Source organism: Schistocerca americana, chromosome 2, assembly GCF_021461395.2.
Source record: "Schistocerca americana isolate TAMUIC-IGC-003095 chromosome 2, iqSchAmer2.1, whole genome shotgun sequence".
Classification (NCBI taxonomy): Eukaryota; Metazoa; Arthropoda; class Insecta; order Orthoptera; family Acrididae; genus Schistocerca; species Schistocerca americana.
Window position 1 is genome coordinate 432,505,509 of NC_060120.1, and position 22,888 is coordinate 432,528,396.

The following is a 22,888-nucleotide window of genomic DNA, read 5'->3' on the forward strand; positions in this document are numbered from 1 at the left end:
AATATTAGGTGGGTAATGGAGCTCCTTACGGAAATAGCATGCAGGGCAGGAAAGACTGTCAGTGTGCACTCAGTATGTTTGCAGGGGTTCTCATCCAAGACATGGAGGAGACCCTACAACTGGGTGCAACTGGCTACAAACAGTGGCACATGTTGTCATGAATTTTGTCTACTGCTTGGGTTATGAAGCCATTCTCAGTTTCTTTCAGTGGATGGCCGATTTGGTGACGGCAACTAGCACAGTACATGGGGTACAGGCAAAGCTGACTATTTGCAACGTCGTACCCAAGGTTGATCATGGTCCTCTGCAGGTGCAGAGTGCATGGTCTAACTCAGAGTTCAGACGATTCTGTGACAGTACTCACCATGAATTTCTCAACCTCCACTATTGGGTGGAGAATTTTAGGGTTCCCCCTTAATAGTTCATATACGCACTACACTCAGGAAGTGGCTATTAGAACAGTGGAGTACATGTGGTATACATGTATGTGTTTTTTTAAGTTAGAGGAACACTCCCTTTGGGTTTCAGATACAAACTGCTGCCAAACTCAAAAATACATCGGCCACAATGTTCTCAGAGAATGCTCGCTTCACAGATAGAATATGGAAAAGATTACTATATTAGTTAACTGCAGGAGCATCCAAGGAACGCTCCCAGAATTAGTGTCACTAATTGAAAGTTATAATATACACATAGTTTTAGAAACAGAAGTTTGTTGAAATTGGAAGTGAATATCAGTGAAATCCTAAGTTCAAATTTTTCTTCCCTTCTCATCCTGTCTGGTAAGTCTCCCCTGACCTGGGGTTCTGGGTGACTTTTCTGATCTCTCGCCATTTCCTAAACCTCAACAGCACTTTTCCTTCACCCCTCCTTCTTCCCCTTCAACCTGTATCTCAGAAGAATGAGCTACTGGCTCCGAAAGTTGCCGCTTGGTGATTAGATTTTTTTAACCATCCAATTACATTATAAGTTCAAACTGGAATATTTATTGCAGTTATAGGTTAGTTACCAATCATGGCAGTGTATTTGTATTAAAAAAGAATTCGATAATATCTAGTTAGATTATCACTGATTCTGAATGTGGATTAATCTGGGCGAAGTTACGCAGAAAATATCGGTACAAAATCTTAATCAGATGCTTTTATGGACCATTTGGGTGAGGGGCTGTAGCAGTCAAACACTTCAGAGAGAAACTGCAGAATACTGTTAATAACTTTCGCGATCGTGCTGTTGTAACAGGGTAACTTCAACTTGTCCAGTATAGATTGGGAAAGTCATGCCACAGACAGGGATTCATGTGACATTATTCTGAATATCTTGTCCAAAATTACTTTGAGCAATTAGAGAACCAACTCCTCCTAGCAACAAACAGACCTGAATCAGTTAACATAGAGGAAAGTATCAGGGATCATAAAACTGTGAAAGCAACTACAACTATGGGTTTTACAAGGAACGTTAAGAAAGGCAGGAGGATCTTTTTGCTTAGCAAGAGTGATAGCATACAAACTGCAGGTTATCTGAGCAGTCAGAGCAGCAAATACTCAGTGATGAGTACAAAGATGTGGAGCAGAAATGGTAAAAATTCAAAAGCATTGTTCAATATGCCTTACGCAAATATGTTCCAGGCAAGGTCTTATGGGACAGGAAATACTCACTATGGTTTAATAGCCATGTTAGAAAACTGCTACATAAACAAAGAGAGCATCATCACGGATTCAAGAGAAGTCTAACCTAGCTGACAAACAAAAGTTGAACAAAGCAAAAATGTGAGTAAGGAGACCAATGAGAGAAGCATTCAATGACTTTTAAAGTTTTGTCAACTGGTCTGATTGAAAATCTTAAGAGGTTTTGGTCTTATGTACAATTAGTAAGTGGGTCGAAATCATTTATTCAGTCACTCAGTGACCTTACAGGCACTGAAACAGAAGGTGACAGAGAGAAGGCTGAAATACTTAACTCAGTCTTCTGGAAATGTATCACCATGGAAAACTGTAATACAGTCCCTCCTTTCCATCCTCATACAAACATTGAAATGACATATATTGAGATAGCCAATAGAAGAATAGAAAAGCAACTACAACTTTTAGTGGAAAGGCATCAAGACCAGATGTGATACCTGTAAGATTCTACACAGATTAAGTGAAAGAACTTCTCCCCTTCTAGCAGCAGTTTGTTATGGGTCGCTGGAACAATGAAGGGCATCTACTGCCTGGAAAAAAGTGCAGGTCACTCTCATCTTCAAGAAATATCACAGGACAGATGCACATAATTATAGGCCTTGCTTGTTGACATAAATCTGCTGTAAAATAAAGAGCATGTTTTATGCTCAAGAATTATGCTGTTTTTCAAGAATGAAAATCTCCACTATAAAAATCAACATGGATTTCACAGAGGTGTTGCAAAACTCAGCTGACTGTGTTTTTCCATGACATCCATAGCACTGTAGACAATAGTGCTCAGATTGATGCTATATTCATTTACTTCGGGAAGGCATTTGACACTGTTCCATACTACCATCTGGTGAAAAAAATAAGAGCTTACCAAGTATCGGACCAGATTTGCAAATGGAGTCAAGACTTCCTTGCGGATAGAACTTAAAATGTTGCTCATAATGGAAAAATCTACAGATGTAAAGGTAATTTCTGGAGTACCACAAGGAAATATGATAAACCATTACTGTTTACAATGTGTATCAGTGATCTACTAGGAAGTGTCTGAATCCCTTTAAGACTGTTTGCATATGTTGTGGTTGTATATAAGAAAGTAGCAATGCCAGAAGACAGTATCAGTTTGCAAAATGACCTACAGAAGATTGATGAATGGTGCAGGCTCTTGCAGGTGGCCCTGAACATAAATAAATGTAACATACAGGGCAAACAAAAGAAAAAAAATCCACTACTGTACTACTACAGTACTGATGCGAATTGCTGGAAACAGTATATACCACAAATATCTAAGAGTAACTATCCAGAATGACCTTAAGTGGAATGGCCACATAAAACAAATAGCAGGAAAAGCAGATGCTAGACTGAGAGTCATAGGCCAAATCTTAAGGAAATGTATCTCAGCCATGAAAGATGTGGCTTACAAGGTGCTGGTTCAAGCAGTTCTTGAATATTGTTCATAAATCTGGATGCTTATCACATGGGACTGTTAGAAGAGACAGAGAAGATCCAAAGAAGAGCGTTGCATTTCATCATGGGATCATTCAGCTGGGGCAAGAGTGTTACAGAGATGCTAAACAAACTCCCGTGGAATATGCTACAAGAGAGGTGTTGTGCATCACAGAGAAGTTTACTGTTGAAATTTCAAGTGAGTACTTTATGGGAAGAGTCAGGCGACATATTACTCCCTCCGACATACATCTCACAAATAGACAACAATGAAAAAATTTGAAAAATTAGAACTAATACAGATGCATACTGACATTCATTTTTCCTACGCACTATTCATGAGAGGAACAGGAATGATGGAATCAGTTAATGGTACCAGAAGAACCCTCTGTCACACACCATCACCTGGTTTGCAGAGTATTGATGTTGAGGTAGATGTAGATGCTGCCACTGAATAACAGACACTTTTGAAACAGTTTTAGAGCAGTTTTTAGCCACGAATGACCTACACATCATTCACTAAAAATTTTCAGTGCATGGTTTAGTGACCATCTAGCTTCAAAGTTTAAATGTAAAAGGTAGTATTGAGAATAAACTGTCTTCAAGAACCACATGTAGATGATACAGTCAGGATACCACAAACTACTTCAACAGCTTACTGAACAAAGATAAACAGCCACAAGTTTATAAAATTAATGACATAAATGAAAAATTTACCACCTTCATTAACATATCAACTAGTTGTTTTCAAAATGCATATCCACAGAAAACAGTAACCATATTGGGTAATTCTAGAACAAACAGTAGGATCACAAGAAGAATAAGGGTTTCATGGCAGAAGAGGAGACCACTACATAAAATGTGTACTTGGAATAATTCCTCACATGAATTCCAAAAATACTATCTAAAAAGTAATAAGAGCAGCAAAAACAATGCATAATGAGAAACACTTTTTCTAATTCAGCAAAGAAAGTGAAGGCCATGTGGAGTGTAATAAAAAGAAAAAAAACTGGTGGAAAGAGAATAATGTGTAAAAATATAACACTACCACAAGAAAATAAAAAAGTAACAAACCCCTTGGAAGTAGCTAACACACTTACAACTCTTTCACAAGTGTTGCTGATAATATGATAAATTCAAACAATAACAATACCAAATCCAACAACAATACAGACAGATTGCTTCTCACAACATAGAGGAGGCATTGCAACATAGGCAGGCACAAAGAAAAGAAAACTAGAGATATATAAGCAGTCGGACAACACCCTTCCTCAAAAGTAGGATTCTCACACATTCACACACCTACAACTCACAAACACGTGACTACTGCCTTTAGCCACTAAGAACCAACTGTAACTACACTGATGTGAGCAGTAATCTGCTGGGGTGGATGGTGGGGCTAAGGAGGTGCCATAGGGCATGGAAGAGGAGGAATGGCAGGCTATGGGTGGGGGAAGCTGGTGCATGCAGGGACATGGTGGGGACAGATACAGCTGCTAGGTGCATCACCGGAAGACTGTGATTGGCGGTGGGGGGTGGGGGGAAGGAGGGGGGGTGGAAAAGGGGGAGGAAGGTGGGATTAAGAGAAGAGAAGAGGAAAGGACTTATACGTGCATCGCTTGGACAGGAGGGGGGTGTGTGTGTGTGTGTGTGTGTGTGTGTGTGTGTGTGTGTGTGTGTGTGTGTGTGTGTACTGTAGAAGGAGAGAGTGCAGCGAAGGGGATATGCAGGTGGAGGGCAAGAATTAGCAAAGAAAAGACAGAGACCAGGGGCAGGGAGTGTTACAAAAACGAAGGATTTGTTGTAGGGAGAATTTCCACCTGCATAATTTAGAATACAAGTACTTGTGGGAAGAATCCAGATAGTCCAGATGGCACAGGCTGTGAAGCAGTCATTAAAGTGAACCACATTGCGTCGAATGGCATGTTCAGTGACTGGGTTGTACAGCTGCCTGTCAGTCGCAGTTTGGTAGTGGTCATTCACACGGGCAGACAGATGGTCATTCACGTGGACAGACAGCTTGTTAGTAGTCATGCTCATGTACAATGTGGCACAGTGGTTGCAGCTAGGTCTGTAGACCAAATGGCTGCTTTCACAGGTGTGTCTGTCTTTGAAAGGGAAAGAGAGACAATGACAAGACTGGACTAGTGATAGCGAGAGGATGTCTGGAACTGTTCTTGCATCTGGGTCTGCTGCAATAATATGAGCCATGAGGCAAGGGGTTGGGAGCAGTGGTTGAATAGGAACAAATAGGTGGAATACCACTATGGGAGAGGCAAGGAGGATAGTGGGTCAAGACGACAAATAATCAATAACCTGGTAGGTAATGTGACTCAATTGCTCAGCCTTCTATGGTACTGAGTCATGAAAGAAGTGCTCCTTTGTGTCAGGACTACTGGTATGGTGGGGATGGTAGGTGACTGGTGAGACAAGGCATGGGAGATGCACAAGACTAGTCCCTTACATCCTCCCACTATCAACTACTCCAGTCATCACTGGCATATACTCTCACAAATCCTCCTCCCTAAAAGGCATGGCCATCTATGAAAGCAGCAATGTGAACTACAAACATAGCTTCAATCACTATGCTGCTGCATTCTACATGGGCATCACTACTAGTACGCTGTTGGTCCACATGAAGGGTCACTGTCAAATTGTGCCCAAGAGACAACTGGAACAGCCAGTCACTGAACATGCAGCCCAGCATGATGTGCTTTACTTTAATAACTGCTTCAGAGCCCTTGCCACCTGGATTCTTCCCACCAACACTAACTTTTCTGAATTGAGCTGCTGAAACCTCTCCCTACAATGTATACAGTGTTCCTTTAACCTCCTTGGTCTCAACCTTTGCTACTCCTTGTCCTCCACCTGTCTAGCCCCTTCCACTACAGTACACACATATTTCCTATCCTACAAGTGCACCTACAAGTCCTTTCCCCTCGCCCCCACTTTCCTTCTCTCATTTCCCCCTGCCAATACACCCCCCCCCCTTTCCCACACACACACACACACACACACACACACACACACACACACACACACACACACACACACACACATCAGCTGGTAGTCCCCACCATGTCCCTGCAATCACCAAAGGCAGCACTAGCAGCTTCCCCCACCCATACCCTGCTATCCCTTCCCCTACCTGTCCCATAGCTCCCCCTTAGTCCCACCATCCACCCCAGCAGATTATTGCTTGCATCAAGCATAGTTGCACAGTCACAGTCAGCCCTTAGGGGCTACAGACAGTAGTCATGTGCATGTGAGTTGTTGTTGTATGAATGTGATAGAGTTCTACTGCTGATGAAGCACTTTGTCCAAAAGCTTATATACAGCATATATCATCATTAATGGTGTAAACACATACCGTTGAAAGTACGTGATACTAGAAACAAAAAAGTATCAGTAAACATAGGGTTGAAAATGCATACCTTAAGATCTACAAGCAATTTTTCATCTTCGATACTGTGAAACAAATCTCTTCTACTGCAAGTTCTTTGCTTTTCATATTTTGGGAACTGGTAGTATGCACCAAAACAAGAAAAAAAGTCCAATAAATATGTGCTCTAAAATGCATTCCTTAAGATCTATGAGCACTTGTTCATCTTTGCTATTTTGAAACACAACTCTTCTAATGTTCAAGTGCTCATAAATTTTAAGGTATTCATTTTAGAGCACATGCTTACTGGACTTTTTTTTCTTGTTTTGGTCCATACTACACTTCTCAAAGCATGGCAAGCAAAGAACTTGCAGAAGAAATTATTTGTTTCACAGTATCGAATAAGAAAAATTCTTCACGGTAAATGATAAGAGCCAAACAGTGCCAGGATAAAGATTTATTGAAATCCTTGTCCGCGGTTTCGGTATATCTAAATATACCTTCATCAGAAGCAAAAATACACCTGTTTTCAGGATTTTAAATGAAATAAAAGCAGATATGGCAACAAATTGATAAACATGTAATAATTAGATGACAAAGACATAACAAATAAGCTAATTCAAATGTCTACACTTACTGAATTGACCTTATCTTTTACATTACATTATGTTAGGAGCTGAAAATGACTTCCTTATGCTTCAGTACACTTTTGTGCAAACCCTAATGTTTTAATATACACTTTGCACAATTCTTTGAACCAATTCTCAAAATATCTTTATTAATATTGTCCTTCCAGTCTTCTAATGTAATTGGGCAATTTGTGTGCACTTTTCCCTAAAGAGTCCGCTCCAAAGATAGAAGTCACATCTGGTTAGGTCTGGCTAATGTAGTGACCACAATCCTTTGCTGACAGTTCCTTCTTCTGTGAAACTTTCATGAACTCATGAGACTGACTTGCATGATTTGTGACAGGTCATCCCATCCTGTCGAAAGACAGCATATGTATGTTCATGGGGAGTCAACTGTGTGTAAAATCCTCAAAGATTCACATACACACAGCAGTGTTTATTATTATTTTAAAAAAATATGGAACTCACAGTCTGATTTGCTTAATGGCACACCCTATACCAATTTGTTTCAGTGTGAAGAGGTTTCTCATTAATAGCATAGGGATTGTTTGTTGAGCAGTATCTGGTGTTCTGAGAGTTTATATTTCCTGTCAGATGGAATCAGGATTCATCACTTTCAACTGTTTGACACAGCCACGTTTTGCCTTATCTTCCTCCTGCAGTTCTAGGACACACACCATTTTGTATGGCTTCATGGTACTCCCTGGAACCAAGTATACATGAACTAAATAGGCAAAGTTCTTTGATAGTTTGCTTGGCTAGTTATGTTCTGGAAAGCCTTTAATAATAGCAGCAAATGCACCACAACCCGGAACAGATGCAGTGCTGTCACTCGAAAACCCTGGTGGTGGAGAATATCCAATAATGTGTATCTTGAAAATCTTAACCTTGGCCCACAGAAATTATCTGAAGATGAAGAAATAGGCAAAGGTCATCATTCACACATTCATACAAATTTCTTCCTCTTGCTCATACTAAGCCCTGCAGATAAAATTTGTAACAAAACAACATAATGGTTACAAAGTAACACATTCTCTCTTGGTGTATATAATTATGACACTGACTTTCAATCTACAAGATACAATGCAAATAAGAATCCCTTATTCCATCTACTATGACAGCATTGTTAGCTATAACAGGCAGAAGATGAACTTTATTGGTGCTGCACATTTTAGCAATTTTGACTGAAATAAACTCACACTGCAGGGTTCTTCTTCAGCATGCATAAGTTGGCATACAAACATCTAAGTGAAAAGACCATGCAATTACCACAGTTATTTATATATAAAAGCTGATTTTGGAATTTTCCTCTGTGTGAAACTGCACATACAAAATTCACGTACCAATATGAAATTCTAGATACACATATTTTCCTGTTTGTGTGACTTCTGCATAATCTTTCCTTCCTTGTGTCAGTACTCATTTGTAGTGTGATATATTGTGAAATTTTGAATATTTGCAAAATGCGCAATAAGCTCTACTGGTATTGTCAATTGTAGGCTTAAATTTATTTGTCCTCTTCTAAAATTTTTAAGAACAGTATGCCTATCCTCATTCAAAACAATCATTCTCTCATTTCATTGTACGATTACATGAGAAACAGGTAATTTTTTGAGAATTTTTGACATTTCCAAAACTATATTTTGGAAAGTTACTAATATGCATGCTTTGGATAACTTATTTTACAGCAAATCAGCATTTGTGGTTCACAGTTACTGCCAAGGAATACAACAGCCCTGAATTTCATTGTATATCAATGCAAATAAACATGCGTTTCTGAGAATTTTCAGAAGCTACCACTGTCCTGTGCATAATCTATGAGTAATTTGTAGTAAATTGGCATTTGTGATTTAGTTACTGTAGCAGATATTCTAACTAACATATTGTGTTACATCTACATTTCCCTGAAAGAGGAGTAGTCCTATATATTATCTACATTTATCATAAATTAACTGTGTTTCCAAATTTTCTATAAACCATAACTAACCTCAAAAAGTTAAAGGAAACTAGTAATTTTTGTGTTGACTTAAGAGAAATCTTTTTTTGTGTGTGTATTTGCTTCATTTCTTGTAGGAACTTAGTAATTTTTTAGCTCAACAGATTAAAAGATCATCAGCAGGTTTAATTTGAACTTCTTGGTTCACTGTCCCATAATACATCACCACTCTCTTAAATCTGAGGTGGTGTCTCTCACTGAAACTGAAACTGAGCTAGCAGGACTCACTTCACCTGTTTTGGAACAAGTCCTAAGCAAAGAAGAGAAAGCCAAAAGATGGAAGGAGTATACAGAGAGTCTATACAAGGCCAATGTACTTGGGGGCAATATTATGTAAATGGAAGAGGATGAAGATGAGATGGGAGATATGATACTGCATGAAGAATTTGACAGAGCACTGAAGTAGAAACAAGGCCCCGGGAGAGGACAACAATCTGTAAGAACTACTGATAGCCTTGGGAGAATGAGCCATGATCAAACTCTTCCATCTGGTGGCAAGATGTATGCGACAGGCTAAATACCCACAGCCTTCAAGAAGAATATAATAATTCCAATTCCAAAGATAGCTTGTGCTGACAAGTGTGAAAATTACCAAACTATCAGTTTAAAAAGCCCCGGCTGCAAAATACTAACACAAACTCTTTACAGACATATGGAAAAACTGGTAGAAGCCGCCCTGGGGAAAAATCAGTTTTGATTCCATAGAAATACAGGAACACACAAGGCAGAACTGACCCTAAGACTTATCTTAGAAGCTAGGTTAAGGAAAGGCAAACCTACATTTATAGCACTTGTAGACTGGAATATTTTCTTTCAAATTCTGAAGGTGGCAGGGATAAAATACAGGGAGTGAAAGGCTGTTTACAATTTGTACATAAACTAGAAGGCAGTTATAAGATCCGAGGGGCACAAAAGGAAAGCAATGGTTGAGAAGGAAGTGAGACACGGTTGTAGCCTATCCCTGATGTTATTCAATCTGTACATTGAACAAGCAGTAAAGGAAGCCAGAGAAAAATTTGGAGTAGCAATTAAAATACAGGGAGAAGAAATAAAAACCTTGATGTCTGCTGATGATATTGAATTCTGTCAGAGACAGCAAAAGATTTGGAAGAACAGTTGAATACAATGGACAGCATCTTGAAAGGAGGATATAAGATGAACATCAAAAAAAGCAAAATGAGGATAATGGAATGTAATCGAATGAAATCAGGTGATGCTGAGAAGGAATTAGATTAGGAAATGAGACAGTTAAAGTAGTAGATGAGTTTTGCTATTTGGGCAGCAAAATAACTGAGGATGGTCGAAGTAGAGAAGATATAATACGTAGACTAGCGATGGCAAGGAAAGCATTTCTGAAGAAGAGAAATTTGTTAACATCGAGTATAGATTTAAGTGTCAGAAAGTCATTTCTGAAAGTATTTGTATGGTGTGTAGCCATGTATGAATGTGAAACATGGAAGATAAATAGTTTAGACACAAAGAGAATAGAAGCTTTTGAAAGTGGTGCTGCAAAAGAATGCTGAAGATTAGATTGGTAAATCTCGTAACTAATGAGGAGGTACTGAATAGAATTGGGAGAAGAGGAATTTGCAGCACAACTTGACTAGAAGAAGAGATTGGTTGATAGGACACGTTCTGAGGCATCAGGAGATCACCAATTTAGTAGTGGAGGGAAGTGGAGAGAGCAAAAATCGTAGAGGGAGACCAAGAGATGAATACACTAAGCAAATTCAGAGGGATGCAGGTTGCAGTAATTACTCATAGATGAAGAGGCTTGCACAGGATACAGTAGCATGGAGAGCTGCATCAGACCAGTCTTTGGATTGAAGACCACAACAACTTTGAAAGCATAGGCAAATGTGAATTGGGGATGGTGTATTTGTCGCAGTTGACAAGAAACTCAAATCCACCAAGACAGAAATTGAAGCTGCATGTGAGACTGTTTGGACAAGACTCTGTATAATGGGTGGAGATAAAACGACAACAGATCCTTCGACCATGCATCGGTTCATTTCCTGATGAAACCAAAACTTTTAGAGAAAACCTCAGTTTGCTTGTACAGGGTGTTTCAAAAATGACCGGTATATTTGAAACGGCAATAAAAACTAAACGAGCAGCGATAGAAATACACCGTTTGTTGCAATATGCTTGGGACAACAGTACATTTTCAGGTGGACAAACTTTCGAAATTACAGTAGTTACAATTTTCAACAACAGATGGCGCTGCGGTCTGGGAAACTCTATAGTACGATATTTTCCACATATCCACCACGCGTAGCAATAATATGGCGTAGTCTCTGAATGAAATTACCCGAAACCTTTGACAACGTGTCTGGCGGAATGGCTTCACATGCAGATGAGATGTACTGCTTCAGCTGTTCAATTGTTTCTGGATTCTGGCGGTACACCTGGTCTTTCAAGTGTCCCCACAGAAAGAAGTCACAGGGGTTCATGTCTGGCGAATAGGGAGGCCAATCCACGTCGCCTCCTGTATGTTTCGGATAGCCCAAAGCAATCACACGATCATCGAAATATTCATTCAGGAAATTAAAGACGTTGGCCGTGCAATGTGGCCGGGCACCATCTTGCATAAACCACGAGGTGTTCGCAGTGTCGTCTAAAGCAGTTTGTACCACCACAAATTCACGAAGAATGTCCAGATAGCATGATGCAGTAATTGTTTCAGATCTGAAAAATGGGCCAATGATTCCTTTGGAAGAAATGGCGGCCCAGACCAGTACTTTTTGAGGATGCAGGGACGATGGGACTGCAACATGGGGCTTTTCGGTTCCCCATATGCGCCAGTTCTGTTTATTGACGAAGCCGTCCAGGTAAAAATAAGCTTCATCAGTAAACCAAATGCTGCCCACACGCATATCGCCGTCATCAATCGTGTGCACTATATCGTTAGCGAATGTCTCTCGTGCAGCAATGGTAGCGGCGCTGAGGGGTTGCCGCGTTTGAATTTTGTATGGATAGAGGTGTAAACTCTGGTGCATGAGACGATACGTGGACGTTGGCGTCATTTGGACCGCAGCTGCAACACGGCGAACGGAAACCCGAGGCCGCTGTTGGATCACCTGCAGCACTAGCTGCGCGTTGCCCTCTGTGGTTGCCGTACGCGGTCGCCCTACCTTTTCAGCACAATCATCCGTCATGTTCCCAGTCCGTTGAAATTTTTCAAACAGATCCTTTATTGTATCGCTTTTTGGTCCTTTGGTTACATTAAACCTCCGTTGAAAACTTCGTCTTGTTGCAACAACACTGTGTTCTAGGCGGTGGAATTCCAACACCAGAAAAATCCTCTGTTCTAAGGAATAAACCATGTTGTCTACAGCACACTTGCACGTTATGAACAGCACACGCTTACAGCAGAAAGACGACGTACAGAATGGCGCACCCACAGACTGCGTTGTCTTCTATATCTTTCACATCACATGCAGCGCCATTTGTTGTTGAAAATTGTAACTACTGTAATTTCGAAAGTTTGTCCGCCTGAAAATGTACTGTTGTCCCAAGCATATGGCAACAAACGGTGTATTTCTATCGCTGCTCGTTTAGTTTTTATTGCCGTTTCAAATATACCGGTCATTTTTGAAACACCCTGTATGTCAGTTCCTCAGTCATACTGTAATCATCAGAGGAGATTTTAATCCTCCAACAATCAATTGGGAAATTTACATTTTTGTTACTGTTGGGCATGATAAGACGTCCTGTGAAATGCTACTAAATGCTTTCTCTGAAAACCACCTAGAACAGATAGTTCAGAACCCCATCACGATGGCAATAGGTTGGATCTAATGACAACAAATAGATCTGATTCTCTTAGGAAGTTTACATTAAAACTGTTATCAGTGGCCATAAAGTTTCTGTGGCAGCAATGATTACCAAAGTACAAAGAACAACTAAAATAAGCAGGGTGATATATATGTTCAGTAAACCAGATAAAAAGTCAATAACATCATACCTCAATGAGAAACCTGCAACTTTCAGCACAGGGCAGGAGCATGTACATGAACTCTGGCTCAAGTTTAAAAGACTAGCTGACCATGCAGTGGATAGATATGTACCCAGTAGAGCAGTTCATAAGACGAGGGATCTCCAGGGTACACAGTCACTGTAAAGAATCTTCTAAATAACAGGTGCAAACAAAGAGTAGGGGTACAGACAGAGAGATGCTGAATGAAATGCATTTGGCTGTCAAGAGAGCAATGGATGATGCATTCAATGACTACTGTACAGAAAATTCCCATATGACATTTCACCAAATCTAAAGAAATTCTGGTCATATGTAAAGGCTGTTAGTAGCACTAAAGTTAGTGTCTAGTCCCTAGTGAATGAGATAGCAACTGAAACTGGGGGAAGCAAAGTAACAGCTGAAATGCTTAAATCCATCTTCAAATGTTCCTTTACACAGGAAAACCCAGGAGAATTGTCCTAATTTAATCCTCAAAACACTGAAAAGATGAACGAAATAAGTAGTAGTGTCAGTGCTGTTGAAAACAGCTGAAGTCATTAAAAGTGAATAAAGCTCCAGGCCCTGATGGAATCACTGTCAGATTCTATACTGAATTTGCAGCTGAGTTAGCCCCTAATCTAACTATAATATATCATAGATCCCTCAAACAAAAAACTGTGCCCAGCTGTCACAAGATGAGCAGTAGAAGTGATCCACAAAACTACCATCCAATATCCTTGAAATTGATTTGTGGTAGGATCTTACAATGTATTCTGAGCTCAAACATACTGAAATACCTTGAAAGGAATGACATTCTCAATGCCAACCAGCATGGATTTCGAAAACATCGAACATGTGAAACCCAACTTGCACTTTTCTCACATGACATACTGAAAGCTTTGGATCAAGGAAACCAGGTAGACGCAGGAATTCTCGATTTCCAAAAAGCATTTGACTCAGTACCGTACCTACACTTATTATCAAAAGTATGATTATATGGGGTATCAAGTGAAATTTGTGACTGGATTGAGGACTTTTTGGGAGGGAGGATGCAGAATGTTATCTTGGATGGAGAGTCATCATTAGATGTAGAAGTAACTTCAGGTGTGTCCCAGGGTATCTTGGAGACAATATTAATAGTAACCTCAGACTTTTTGCAGATGATGCAGTTATCTGCAAAGAAGTACTGTTTGAAAGATGCTGCATAGATATATAGGCAGTTCTTGATAAGATTTCAAAGTGGTGCAAGGACTGGTAACTTGATTTAAATGTTCAAAAATGTAGAAGTGTGCACTTTACAAAATGAAAACCTGTAGTATCCTATGACTATAATATCAATGAGTCACTGCTGGAATTAGTCATCTCATACAAATACCTGCGCGTAACACATTGTTGGGATATGACATGCAATGATCACATAGGCTCAGTCGTGGGTAACGTAGGTGGTAGACTTCGGTTTATTGATAGATTGGTAGAATACTGGGGAAGTGCAATCAATCTACAAAGCAGATTGCTTATAAATCACTCATGCAATTGGTTCTAGAATACTGCTCAAGTGTGTGGGACCCATACCAAATAGCATTAACAGGGGATACTGAACATACATAGAGAAAGGCAGCATGAATGGTCACAGGTTTGTTTGAGTCATGGGAGAGTTCCAGAAAGATACTGAAAATACTGAACTGGTAGACTCTTCAAGGTAGATGTAAACTACCCCAAAAAGTCATTAAAACTGAACAGAGCTCCAGGCCCTGATGGAAGTCTCACGAACCAGCATTAAATTATCACTCTAGGAATATACTACAACATCCTACATATCTGTCACATAGGAATCATGAGAATGAAATTAGAATAATTACAGCACACACAGAGACAATCAAACAATCATTCTTCCTGTGCTCCACACATGAATGGAATGAGAAGAAACACTAATAACTGATACAATGAGAGGTACCCTCAGCCATGGATTTCATGGTGGTTTGCAGAATATAGATATAGATGCAAATGTAGATATGAACACTGACTGACAAATGCAAAGGAGCAGTTTTCCAAATCGCTGTGACATTGCATGAGGCATCAGAGAATTTTTCTATTATAGTGCCCACAGCTGCTCTCAAAACTAGACAAGATCATTTTCTACACTAACCTCATAGAATATCAAGCATGGGAAGCCCACAACATTACAGAGGAATATATTACATACTCTCTCTGCCATATTTGTAATTCATTACCATCTAGTCCTATGAACAGCCTTGCCTTATTACGCAATGATAGACATGTCCGCAAACCCTGCAGAGACCTACCATGGACCTCTTCCACCAGAACCATACGGGAATAACACAAATGAATAATATAGTGTGGCACCATGCACACTGGCCAGCAATTGACTGAGATATGGAATGCAAGATCAAAAAGAGCCCTGTAAATCAAGCTTCACCACCTGGAACATTTGTTTACTCCCTGGCCTACACTGTAAATCTTTGTAGGATCATGTATAAAATCAATGTGGACAGTGTTAGTCATTGCCTTGTCAAACTTTCCGTAAGTTACAAATATTCCCTCTACCCTTGATGGCGCCACCATTTTTGGGCTTATGCAAATCCTTTTTATAGTGGGTGTCTCTCCATAGAGTTGTCAGGCACATATTCTGTGATGTTTTGGTAGAAATTTCAATTTTCAGTGTGTAGATAGAGTGAATGCAAACAAATACTCTTCATCAAGTGTTTCACATAACACCCAATATTGATGGGGAGTCAGATTTTGTCTTGTTTTTTAAAAGTACAATTTTATGTGCTCATCAGAAAACTAGAGTGGACAGGTGAAGCAAGGAAAAAAAAAATGGCCAAAAGGTTTTACCAATATGACAAGGACAGTGGAGCTAGAGCATAGCAAATTCAGTATATATTTGCGTGTTAAGGATACAGAAACTGGGACATAAGGCATTTCTACAAAAATGTTTTAAGAGCAATATTATCCTGGGTAGCATTAGTACTTGGCTAGTTCTTGATCAGTTTCCAATGCAGTTGATAATAACAACAGACACTGAGAGACTGGTAAATGTTAGCGTACTTTGCCTGATTTTCCATCTTGTGTGCCAGCCAGCATGGCACTGTCTGTCTGCCAGTGCCATGCAGCAGCACTACTTCATCACGGCTAAAGTTCGGCTCATTCTTCATGTTTTACTGTCCCTGTTAATTACTGCTTCTAAGCCTTTTGCTTAAGATCAAAAACCTTAAGTAGATGATTAGAAACAAAGAGATGCTTTATGGTGCAGGTGACACCACCATAATTTAGCACTGACCATATGGGTAGAAAAATGTCTGTGTTCACATGAAGCTGACATTTACACGAACAGTGACACAGTCACTGGAAGTTTAGTGAACAGGCACTCAAGGGCAGCTCTCCAACCTGCACTGCAGACAGTGGGTTCAGTAGATGCCTGCAATGTTCCAGACATATGACATTACTTTCTGTAGTAAGAAACTAACTGACTAACTGATATGACTGACTGACTATAACTGGATGACCCTTTCCAAGACATGTTCATCATTAAAACTGGTCATTTCTATCCTTGACATTCAGACGCAATCAAAAACAGGCTGTAACTTCCATAAGCCCTGTTCTTCTGAGTCTCACCAATGAACAAAACAGAATTTAAGAGTACACAAGGCTTCTGATGAAGATGAGAAAATAATTACTAGTATATGACAACCACCATCAGATAGGATTAATAGAATATGCAAAACTATTTAGAAATGTTATAAGAAGATGTTAGGAATTGTAATGAGCTGATTGTAAAGGGAGACAATAAAGAACAACCAAAGCACGAACAAAGCAAATGGTTATGCTCATTAGACATCATACCATATCAATCAATTGTCAGGGGGCACTGTTACAATGAACCAGTACACCTTATTATGAGTAGATATGTTTTAATATTCCTTTACTCTGTACAGTGCACCTCAGTCAACAAAAACTGAGATAGTAGACTATGAGAATAACGGAATGCCAGAAATACTACTACAAGGAGAGAAAGCAATTCAGTGGGTGGAATCGAAAAAAACTTCTCAGGAGTAGAAATGATAAAAGCAGAGGGAGAGATAGTGAAAGCGAACCTTGCACTGTTATTGTCAAAGCATGTATGCACTCTTTTTCAACTGGAGACTTCTATGTAGTCCAACCAAAAACGAGGTCAATGCCCATCCACATACTTACGATGTGTTTTGAGAACGCTGTTCTTCCCTACAATGAAACTCTTACAATATCTCAGTGTGGCACTGTATTGAACTTTAAGCTACAGACAACATCTAACTGAGATTGCTGCAAAACTTTAACCATCAACCCTCTGCAAAACCTCTAGGAACCTCAACTTCTGCTCACTGAATTTCAGATGCAAGTCTAGTGTCCTCTGCTGTAGGATATAGTGCTCATATAAAGAAGGTTAATGCACAAGTAAAATGAACTTTGCTCATAATATCTGGAATAATAAGGGCTATACTCACCCATTAGCTACATATGCTGAACCACATTCATCCACCTCAAATACTGCCAAACAATGATGTTTTCAGTTAACAAACTGAAATACATAGTGCTCCTTTACTTACATCTCAGCAACTCCCCAAAGTAGTGGAAATCAACTTCACAGAGTTCCTCTGTACTTAAATTCAAGGAAATTACTAACTAACAATTTTAATACCCAATGCATGGCAAGAACAGTGAAAAACGTCCTTGCCAATAAATGCTTATGAATTTCTCCATGCCACATTAAAAAAATAGGCTTCAATGGATGCCAGAATGTATGGATCAGCCTCAATATGACAAGAACAAGTCATAACAGATGTGAAGACTTGATGTACTGATGTGGGAAGGCAACCGCAGCAAAATGCAAAAGTGGTGCCAATAGTTAAAACATCTACCACATTACAGTAGAATGCGCTTATAGTCACACTTGGCTAGTAATCCAATCTTCCTGATAACCCATGATGCTAACAAATACAAAATACATCTGGATGTTTGTGATGCATGAGATGTATTTCCCTTTATTTTTATTTCAACTTTTACACCTGCTTTTTAACCAATACTTGGAAAAACACTGTCAGTGATGTAATGCACAAGAAATAGACCAGGGAAGATGTGAAGAACTACAAGTTTGTCAGTCTTTTGTTAGACATATTCTTGATTTTTCCAAAAAAACTCTTACTATTTGGCTGGGAAAAGTTTTAGACTTCAACAGCAGAATAAGAAAAGCCAGCTTCAGAAGTGTGTATAGCACAATGAACCACTTACTGAAAGGAAGCAATTAATATCAGTTGTTACTTTATATGACTATGAGGAAGCATTTCACACTGTTACAATGAATGCTGTGCTGGTAGCACCTGAATAATCAACAAATGTATAGTCTGACAATTACATTACAAAAATGAACAACGTAGGAAAAGATAGATTGCTTCTTAGCGTAAAGAAGACATCACGCTGCAGAAAGGCACAATTAAAAGACACTTACATTAGTGTCTTCGAATTATGCCTGCTGCAACTTGACATGTCTTCTTTATGGCAAGTAGTAATCTATCTTTTCCTGCATTGTTAATATTTCTACCTGGAGTTTCCACTGTTTGACATTACAAAAATGATATTACATAAAGATTATCCTACATCTGCATATCATATAACAGTGAAAAAATTTAATTCACATTGCTCTCATTTTTATTTCCATGTGTTTGTAATACAGACAGTTAATAAACAGCTCCTAAACCATGAGATCAATCTACTTATAATACCTACCAGAAATACTGAAGTGTTTCTCAACCACAGTACTTACATCTAGCCAATTGTGCCTAACTTCTCCACTGTTGAGCATAATATGTCCATCCAGACTCACTCCAGTGTCATTACCAAACAGCAGAGTTCTTCCTGCAACAAAATGTTAGTTTTGATAGGGCTAGGACTTACATGACCTAAAAAGTGCCATAATATCTATACAAAAATATGCTGTTATGACTAAAAATTTACAAACATAAGACCTAAGAATATTAAAATGGGTGAAATTCTATTGTAAAATAAACTAATAAGTCATGTTACGAGAATGAACTATTTATTTAAGAATTAAATGTACATGAGAAATACGCTAAACTGTGGAGTCTGATGTTGTAGTATGCTTTTTATTAACATTATCAGAACTTGTGAAAATAGAAGTAACAAACTTCAAAATGCCACATTCACTTCTGTAGAGTATTTATTCAGATAACCGGTCTCAGCAAACTATGTTGCTATCTTCAGATATTATGTACTACAATTCAACGTATCTCGTCCATGTGTCCAATAATTTGTGTCACATAATAAAAACACATTCCAAGAACATGCATGGCATAGTACAGGGTGGAGATACATCTTAGACCTGGGCTCCCCACACAAAGTAAGCACAGGCTGACAGATCGGGTGACCTGGGTGGCAGCTATGGACACAACCAGACTGACCTCTGCCAACAACTCTGTCAGGCGCGAAGACTGTGTAAATGTGCTCCAAGATTCGACCAGCTGTATGGGCAGTTGCTCCTACATTAATGCTGAAACAAGTGATTTCAAAATGATGGCAGTGTAATGCAACTTTTATTTGCCCCACTCTGTATATCGGCATGTCAAAAAAAAAAAAAAAAAAAAAAAAAAAAAACCATTACATAAAATATCAAAGAATGGGAAGTCCACTATGGAATATCAACAATTACAAAAAGGATCAATTGCTACTCATAATAAATATTACACTTTAAATTGCAGATAAGCTCAACAAAAAGGCTGTTACACTGTGAGCTTTCAGCCAAAGCCTTCATCAGAAAGGAAAGGAAAACACATACACTGACACAAGTAGGCACACCTCACGCACATGTGAACACTATCTCCAGCCACTGTGGCCGGGGGAAGATGGACAGACAAGGTATGCAAGATATGAGGGGGGGTGGGGGGGGGGGGGGAGGGGGGAGATAGGAGAGCTATCTGGCAGAGTGTGCAGGGATCAGAAGGTAGCATAACGATTGTTTTACTTTTGACATTCCATGCATGTTCTTAAAACGTCTTTTTATTATGTGACTCAAATTATTGTACACATGGACAAGATTCCTTGAGTGTACTGCATAAGATCAGAAGATTGCAACATTGTTTGCTGCAACTGGTTATCTGACTATATTCTCCATAAAAATGATCATGGTATTTTGAAGTCCATTAGTCCTACTTCATATCATCAATCTAGATTTCACCAGAGTGGAATAATGTCAAGCATATACAATATCAGAACATAGTTAAGCTACAACATTTTTTATTTTTACATCCTCAGTTTTATTTCAATTTATAATAAACAATGACTACCATGTGCAAATTTTCAAACACAAAAGATTTCCTATTGTCAGCCAATACAGCCTTGTATTTTGAAAAACTTCTTTCTACTTCAGCTGACACAAGAGCAGCACACATTAAAATGGACAATATCTAAATGATTAAGAGAGACTGATTCACCAGACAAAATCACTGAAATGGATGACAGAGATTGATACTTTTCTTTTTTTTTCCAACACCTTTACCATTTTGAAATGGATAGATTGCTAATCAACATAAGGATGACATGTTGATTTGAAGACAGGCACAATGAAAATACCGTTACATGCCGAGCTATTGGCTAAAGCCTTCTTCAGAAAAGAAAAGAGCAACGTACATACATTCACACAAGCAAGCACTCCTTACGCATATATGACTGTTCTCTCTGGCCGCTGCAATCAAAATGAAATGGTATCATGTCGAGTGGAAGTCACAGTCTGGAGCGGGGTGGGGAAGAGGAAGGGATAATGGGGTATGGGTGGGGGGAGAGGAGTCAGTGCTACCCAACAGAGCATGCAGGGACTAGAGCGAGGCCAGCCAAGGCCATCTAGTATGGTGTCAAGAGGCTGTAGAGGTGGGAGGGGCAGTTGAGGGTGCATAAAAGGACAGCAGCAGAGATGGGAAAAGTCTGATGGCGTTGGCAGAGAGTGGAGCACAGTGGGGGAAGGGTGGTGGTGGTGGTGGTTAGTGTTTAACGTCCCGTCGACAATGAGGTCATTAGAGACGGAGCGCAAGCTCGGGTTAGGGAAGGATCGGGAAGGAAATCGGCCGTGCCCTTTCAAAGGAACCATCCCGGCATTTGCCTGAAACGATTTAGGGAAATCACGGAAAACCTAAATCTGGATGGCCGGAGACGAGTGGGGGAAGGGGGGGGGAGAGGCATGAACGGGGAGGAGGTAACAGGGCAGAGGGGATGGAGACAGTTGGGTGGAGGGTGTGGAGACAGTAGATTACCTTAGTTGAGGCCAGGACAATTTTGGTAGTAGAGAATCTGTTATAAGGATAACTCCTATCTGTGTAGTTCAGAGAAGCTCGTTGTTGAGGGAAGGATTCAGATGGCCTGGGTTATGAAGCAGCCATTGAAATCATTATTTTCAGCTGCATGTTGTGCCACAGGGTGTCTACTTTGCTCTTGGTCACCGTTTGGCAGTGGCCATTCAACCTGATAGACGTCTGGTTGGTAGTTATAACAATATAAAAAGCTGTGCAACAATTGCCACAGTGTTGGTATATGCCATGGCTGCTTTTGCAGGGACCTGACCTCTGATGGGGCCAGACCACTTTATGTCATATACCAGCACTGCTGCAGCCATTGTACAGCTTTTTATATTGGTGTGACTACCAATCAGATGTCTACCAGGATGAACGGCCACCCACAAACTGTGGCCAAGAGCAAAGTAGGCCAAGGAGCCATGTAGGGCCAGGTATGGGCCAACTCTCAGTGAAACGTCTAAAGTGTAATACATCTTGATTTATATCTCCAAAGTTTACTATGTCAACCAAACTTCAGTTATGTCACTCACAGAAAATATAAGTAAAATCTGTTCACTTTTTCTTATTCCCGAAGTATAGGGGAGATTGGCACACAAAATTTGTAGCAGCCAGTGCAGATAAGTACTCCATTGGTGGCAGGTGACGCTTCTGCTGTACAAAGTGGATGGTAACAATGCAGCGAGTGGTTACAATGTCCCCCTCCCTCCACCCCAGTCTTCCAAAAGGTTTGATGTGGACCGCTATGAATTTATCTCCGGCACTAACCTTCATTTCAGTGTAGCAATTGAATCCTATGTCCTCAATTGATTGTTGGATGTATTCCAGCCTCCACCTTCCTCTACAGCACCCTCGAGAACCATGTAGATTAATCCCTGATGTCTTAACACATGTTCAATCATCCTGTCCCTTCCTCTTGTAAGTGTTATTCATGTACTCTTTTCTTCATCAATTCTGCAGAGAATATCCTCATTCTTTTTCTTAACTGCGCACCTAATTTTCAAGATCCTTCTGTAGCACCACATCTCAAATGCTTTAATTCTCTTCTGTTCCCATTTTCCACTGTCCACTACTCACTACCATCCAATACTGTGCACCAAATGTACATTCTCAGAAATTTCTTCCTCATATTACGGCCTATGTTTGATAACAGTAGACTTCACTTGCCCAGAAATGCCCTCTTTGCTTGTGCTAGTCTACTTTATATGTCATCCTTGCTTTGTCTGTCATGGGCTACTTTGCTTCCAAAGTAGCAGAATTCCTTTCACAATGAATTTTAATTCCACTCCTGAATCATTCTTTTATTTCTGTCATAGCTTCTTTGATGTACACATTGAATGGTAGAAGCAAAAAACTACATCCGTTTCCACATTTCTTTTAATATGAGCACTTCATTCTTGGTCTTCCAGTCTTATTGTTCTCTCGCAGTTCTTGTACATATTACAAATTACCTGTCTCT

At 39.7% G+C, this 22,888-nt stretch overlaps 1 protein-coding gene across 1 annotated transcript in view; it reads right to left on the reverse strand.

The window, feature by feature from the left end:
- LOC124595974 (T-cell activation inhibitor, mitochondrial-like) overlaps positions 1-22,888 on the reverse strand; it is a 338,719-nt gene that overhangs the window by 122,429 nt on the left and 193,402 nt on the right. Inside the window, exon 6 of the mRNA XM_047134917.1 lies at positions 18,897-18,988. Within this exon, the coding sequence (XP_046990873.1) occupies positions 18,897-18,988 (92 nt within the window). The remainder of the gene's footprint in view (positions 1-18,896; positions 18,989-22,888) is intronic.